The 6,832-nt window shown below is 39.3% G+C and overlaps 1 protein-coding gene across 1 annotated transcript; it reads right to left on the bottom strand.

Moving 5' to 3' along the window:
- Nucleotides 1–3,102: 3,102 nt before the first annotated feature.
- On the bottom strand, nt 3,103–6,261 carry LOC113136317 (protein S100-Z-like). The gene is made up of 5 exons (XM_026317010.1): nt 6,107–6,261; nt 5,531–5,690; nt 4,640–4,775; nt 4,340–4,488; nt 3,103–4,106 (listed from the first exon to the last, which is right to left on the bottom strand). Exons 2-5 carry the CDS (start codon nt 5,669–5,671, stop codon nt 3,951–3,953), a joined length of 582 nt encoding a protein of 193 aa, XP_026172795.1. The 5' UTR covers nt 5,672–5,690; nt 6,107–6,261; the 3' UTR covers nt 3,103–3,950.
- Nucleotides 6,262–6,832: the final 571 nt, after the last annotated feature.

Raw genomic sequence — 6,832 nt, 5'->3', positions numbered from 1 at the left:
TTCATATTTTCTAGCTGGATTTGAGTCTTTGCACAAATAGCATCACCTGCACTGCAACGGATACAACGGGTGTTTACAACATCAGCACACGCCACATGGTTTGCTTCACATACACAGAGTGACTCTTTAAATATGTCCTCTCACACTGAGATGGTGCAGAACACTCATGCATGTGTCTGTAAACACTTTCCTACGACTGTGCTTCTACACATGAAGTCAGGAAATTGAATCTCTCTGCGACTCTGACTGTTAATAAGTCCCATACAGCACATTTCCTGCCCATCTCAGTCGTAAACACAGGGGCAGCCTGCGAACATGCACCACCGTCATGTTTGATTAGGACTGTATATGATGACAGCCATGGCCAAATTAATGACGCGTGAAACAAACAGGCAGGGGGGAGATGCCTTAAAACACATTTTGGCTGAAGACACAGAAACATATAGTTTGTAACTAAGATCTGCTGGAGGGCACACACGGACTAAAGCACAAGATGTGAGAACCTTTGTTTCATAGAAGAACAATTATTGAAAATGAGCTCAAAATGACAGGAGCCAGGACAAAACAACAGGGGGCTCAGCCAGCAGCCGGGCATCCCGAGGTCTGTGTCCCCTCCTGCTGGTGAGCTGCTGTACTGCATGCTGTGGCCAATTAAAGCCACAGTGTGATTGGTCAGCATGTTCCCCTGTGTCCTTATTATTCTATTTTCCTCCATCTGTTTTTTGACGTGCAACTAGTCCTACACGCTTACAGCCAGAAACATGCTTCCAACTCAAAAATGTTAGGCATCCTGAGGAGATGTGTGCTATTAGATGTGCTATGATGGATTTATTATAAATGTTTTGGATTTTTTTTAATGGGGGTCTATGGGAGTGTGGACGAAAATATAGTTTTTTCTAAAAACCTGTAAAAGCTGAAAGGTACTGAAAAATGAAATGACCTCTACAGCGCCACCATGTGACCAGTAATTACAGTATTTGCGTTTCATGTCATAACTTCTTAACCATAAGTGCTAAACAAAAACATTTTCTTTTTTGGATGTTTCTGAAACTTTTTATAATTGGGACCGCCCACTTCCGTCTGACTTCAGTTCCGCCATTTTAATTTTTTTGTGAAACACTTTGTCTTGTCCCTTTTCTGCATAGTTCTTAGTTCGTACTTGGTATATAGCCTATTTGGATAGACCTGAAAACAATGGTTCCACCCAGTCTCCAAAATTCCTTTTATTATTTTGTTATTTTAATATTGGACCTTTAATGTTATGTTCCTGAATGCATCTCAATCCTGGTAGGTAGCTGCAGGATACTGTTCTCAGCAATCCTGTAGACGTTCATCGAGGTTCGAGCAGGCGCTATGTTTTCACCTTTATATCTCAAAAACTATAATGGGCACAGATGTGAAATCTGGTACACAGCTAACTTGTGCTAACGTGCTAAACATACTAAAAAATTACAGCTGTGACACCCGCTTGTGGCTAATTATGTAAATACAACTGTTGAATCTCGAGCTAGGCTTACTGGTACAAGCAAGAATATTCAGTGTAAACATTGTTGCTACTGACACTGTGTGTAAACAACACTGAAACCTGATACTATAACGCCACCTGTTGGAGAGTTGAAAGAAATTATTTGGCGGACAGTGGTGATTTACTGAACGTAAAGACAATCTTGAACATGTTCCCACTTCTGAAGTGATCAATGTGTGAAATCTCCCAGCTGTAACAGCTTCCATTCTAGTTATTGTTTAACATTTTTTTAGAGTGAAAATAAACAAAACTCCTGTTGCAAACAGCGAGCCTTGGCTGAATGTCTGTATAGTACTACAAAACTACTACAACTACTCAACTCACACAGGTAACATAGTTGTAATACACACATTACAACATTAGTTTTCCAAAAACACCAGTCAGGACTGATCTTAACTGTATGTTATAGTACCTCTCTCAGTTTCAAGCACTGAACATCCACCCACTGATACACGTCACTGTAGGATATACACTTAAATTGATTTTCCGTTTGTGTAGTGGTCTGCATGAGCTGGGAGCAACACAAATAAGGCGGAAATAAGTGAATGTAAAACCAAAGCACTTCTATTATCATAAATATGACATTTGACTCATTACAACCTTTACCAATGGGGGAATTTTATGCAGTTTCAAATATCTGACTAATAACCTGCCTAACTAAACTTTTTGAAATGCCACTCAGGGAGTTTCTGGGAAAGAAGTTCAATGATTTTGAAATTAGCAGGCAGCTTTAAAAAACAAAACAGAAAATATTCGAGCTGCTGGTGGAAAATATTTTATTTGTTGACATTTGTTATTTTGGATGGAAGAGTTAGACTTTTGATCAGTAAATTGCACATCACACACTATTATTGTGAGTGTAGTCATCTGCCTGCAGGCTCCACTTGCAGACACCTGGTGGCGCTGTTGATGTGTAATTACTAAACTGCTGCTTGGTTGCTCTGACCCTCTGTGTGGTCTCGTTTCTCTCTCTGACTAACAAACCGTAATGTGTTTTGCATTTTATAGCCTCTGCACAGCAGCAGCAGCGTCATAACTCCAGTACGACTGTGTCTCAGGAGCTTCAGAGAAAAGAAAGAAATAAAACTGCTGTTACATAATTGAAGAAGCTTCAGGTCTTTGTAAAGGGCTCATATTGAATTTCTCCGCTGTGCATTGTGAGCGGTCCTCTTGAGGGCTGCTTCTAATCTTAAATGTTCCTCAGCCTCCCTGTGCTCATGAGGGTAATGGCGACGAGACCTCTTCTGCCTTTGCAACCATGTCACATGTCACTAACAAGCAAACTCTGTAGGAGAACATTACATTTTTCCAACTTTCTTCACACATCTGAGAGTGATGGAGAAACTCACATCTTAGTATCTTGTATTTAAGACTTTGTACTGAAAACTACATATAAGAATTTTCAACATGTCGCCTCTAACGATGTTGCCCACAGCATCGGCCTCTGCAAACAGCTCCTGGCCTCGACTTGAAGCTGGTGGCTTGAGGCTAAAGTAGCTGCTATTAGCACAACACAGTCAAATCTCTGACCCAGTTGGCAGTGGATTTGATTATATTTGGAGAGATTATATTTCCATGAAATTGTGCTGTGCTAATTTCTAACAAAAAACCATAGTTAATACTGCAGTACCAGTGGAATATGTGCAGCTAAATGTTTTTAAAAGGTCGGACTCATTAAGTAGCTGAAGTGCAGCCAAAGTTTGCTAGAATGTACTGTGTATTACTGTTATTCACTCTAGTTACTACAGTTGGATAAAGACAATGTTATCTTTTAATATTATGAGTTCATCAGATCTGTTCAGGCAAAGCACCTAATAATAGGAATAAGTGCAACACGGGTTCATGAGCCAAACACCACCCTCACCTGGAATGCAGAAGACAGCTCAAGAATTTTACAATTAAAACTATCTTTTGTTTTTCATTTAGTCTTTTGTTTGCATTTGAATGTTTTCTGCTGTCTTTTGTATTATGTAAAGCACTTTGAACTGCATTGTGTAAGGAAATGTGCTATACAAATACAACTGACTCGCCCTACTCACCACAAGAGACGTGTTGTAACAAAGCACACAATGACAGGACTGTAGGTGTGCATGACAACATTATGTTTAGCTATGGCTTTGTGCAGTTGTAGTAGTTGCAGGTTTGTTTCACAACAGTCAGAGACAGCAGGGAGTGCTGTGCAACAGACGACATACACTTATAGTCCAGCCTTTTAAAGAACGACCTGAGGTCAGATTTCTGTAATATGTGTCTGTAAAATGTGATATGATACTGTACCATTCTGTGAAGACCTTTGATGAGCAGAAAATCATTTATTGTTTGTGTTGCACATTTTCCAAGATTACATGGTGCCCGATTTAGTCTTTACATCCCAAACATGATCCTTAATAAGGTGGGTCAATGTATTTAATGTGCATCTACTGTGTTATTGATATTTCCGGGAGCATGCTGATGGTTTTTTATTCTTGGCGATAGTCAGGAGAGCAACAGTAATAACAAAGTCCTGGAAGTCCACATTATCGTCCTTGTTGTCGTTCAGGTCAGTCATGATCTCAGTGACCGCTGTGTCATTCTTGCAGTCCTAAAAGAGAAGCATTACAATGAAAATCAAACAAAGATGAATGTGTTTCACAAGATCAACCCTCATGGCTGCAGACACTCCCTGGATTAAGGCAGAGTGCCCAGTAATTACAGCCCTGATCAAAATGCTACTCTCATATCACACTAAACCTGCAGCTACATGCAGGACATGAGGATTCTTAGCATCAGTCTTTACTGTGTGTTTGCTTTGGAAAACAAGCAGCTGAACATTACCACTAGCAAATCATTGAGGTCTTTCTGTAACAGGGTTTTGAGCTCTCCTTTGCTCAGCTTGTCTTCTTTTCCACAGCTGGACTGGAAGACCTCAGTGAGGCTGATCATAGCCTTTGTTAGGCTGGAACGTTTTTTCCTCAGGTCCTCAGCTGGAAGGACAAATCAGGACTCAATCAAAAATATAAATCAGCCATCCTTTGCAACATTAGAAGGTGCTGTGATAAATGAATGATTGTTAGTATCAGGGTAATGATTTAATGTGTATTAATGTGTGTTTAATTCATGGATTCATCTTCTCACAGGCTTTAGAGTAGTCATTGCAGGCGGCAGTCAGTGCAGTGACTGTAATGACAAACTCCTCGAAGTCCACTTGACCATCCCTGTTCTGATCCAGATCAGCCATAATCTTGTCGACTCTTGAAGGGTCCTTAGGGTCCTAAAACAGAAGCAACATAATGAAACTCAGATAAGTTTGTTTCACAGGATCAAATCTCATGGCTGCAGGTAGTTCCTGGAAGTTAAAGTACAGCATCCGGTCATTACAGCCCTGCTCCAAAATACTGATGCACCTTGTTATTCTGGAACTAAGAAAGTGCTTTATGTAACATTCTTTTGAATACTTTAGTCTGGATAACCTGGAGCTTAACGTTTACTAAAATACAGATAAAATAGACATAAAGCTAAGTTAATATCCCCCTGACCACATGATCATGACCAAGACCCTAACTCTAACCCTTACCCAAAAACTAGAACAGAGTCTCTTGGAGGAGGATATCACTTGAAACGCTAACTCCAGTGTTGGAGTTGTCCTGACTGGTCATCAGCTGGCAGGAGGTGGTGTCCTGACACTTACTAACACTGAGGCCATGAAAGGATACCACCTGGACACTAACTGAGTAGTTTTGTGACAGATCATTTTCGAGATGCACCTGATCCATCAACAGGAAGACCCCACGTCTCCATACAAACCAAGTTCAATAAAACATTAAGGTTATTATTAACAGGGAGGGTGCAAAGGTGGTGAAGTATTGTAACTGACAATTTCAGCCAAACATTCACTTACGTATCTCTTATGGTCTTATGGAATATTAAGTATTGTAAAAACACATCAGGTTACATGTGGGATATAATTCTTGACGTCAATCTGTACAAACACTGCTTTGTATAGGAAAACAGTTGAAAGATACTTACTCCCAGCAAATCCCCAAGTTCTGCCTGTAACAGGTCCTTCAACTCAGCTTTATTTAGCTTGTATATGTCATCATCTTTTCCAGAATACTTGTAGAAAACATCGATGAGGCCCTTAACACCGTTCTGCAGCTTTGAACACATTTCTTTTTCACTTCTACACCTGGAAGGACAAATTAAGAGCTGCTATTTTAAATGCATTTTTTAATTCACTAGCTGGAGTCAGGAAAATGATATTTCAGATCACAGGAGACAGTTTAGATCAGAACAATGAGAGGCTGTTATTCAGGTCTGTATGTCGTGACCAGAAGATAGACAAGGAGTCAAGGATTGAACTTTTCTGCAGCATTGGAAAGTCATTTAGCAAGGTAAGATGTGAATTGCCTTATATTATGAAGACAGTTTATTGTATGTTGGAGAAAAACGTCAGCATAACTGGTTTTGTGAAACTTATGTTCTCAGGCTTAGATTAAAGCAGTGACAGTGTCACAGACTGATTTTTACATTTTTAAAATACCGTGTCAGATAAAAAAGATAATTTTAACGCGATAAAACCAAAAACAAAAAGCATGAACTCACCTCACTCTTGTCACACGTGCTGGAAATGTGAAGTTGCTTTAGTTATTTTGGCTCTTTCCTCCTGTAAAAGTGAGTCAAAGAAAATTCTCCTCACTGACAGGTGAAAAAAGAATGACTCCACAGCACAATGAACCAGTTCAAGCAAGTACAACAACAAGAATGCAGCTGTGCAAGATCAGCGAGAATAATACTGCATCTAGTTTTGCCTCTTTGCATTTGTGGTAGTTGCAGCTTTATTGCACAAATATTCATCATGAGGAGCAACTTCATTGTTTCCTGAAACAAAATTCTATTAAAAGTATATGTGATGACTGTGATGACTCTGTAGTTTTTCAAATACACAAAACCCTTGTTCTCTAGACACATGCACTAATTTTAATGCATATCATATTTCATGCATATTTTTTCTCCTGGTAATTGAAATAAATATTTTAGGAGGGCAGCAATAACAAATAGGTATACTATGTGAATAGACTTAAAGAAGCCCCCATAAACTCAACTATAAGCTTCTCAAAGAATGGGCAACTGGTTTGACTGTTGTCTTACTATGGAATACGCGTTATCAGCAAACATCAGTCCTATTTATATAGGTCAGTAGAGGCTACTCACCTAATGGAATCTACTAGAACCTACTGGTAGGTTCAGAAAATCTTCATTGTCATCATTACGTACATTACATATGTTATGTCCTTAAGTTTAAGCACAAATACTACTCAGTTATATTTA

The sequence above is a fragment of the Mastacembelus armatus genome, chromosome 16 (assembly GCF_900324485.2).
Source record: "Mastacembelus armatus chromosome 16, fMasArm1.2, whole genome shotgun sequence".
Taxonomy (NCBI): domain Eukaryota; kingdom Metazoa; phylum Chordata; class Actinopteri; order Synbranchiformes; family Mastacembelidae; genus Mastacembelus; species Mastacembelus armatus.
The sequence above is the reverse complement of the archived record's forward strand: the minus strand, read 5'-3'. Positions and strand labels throughout refer to the sequence as shown.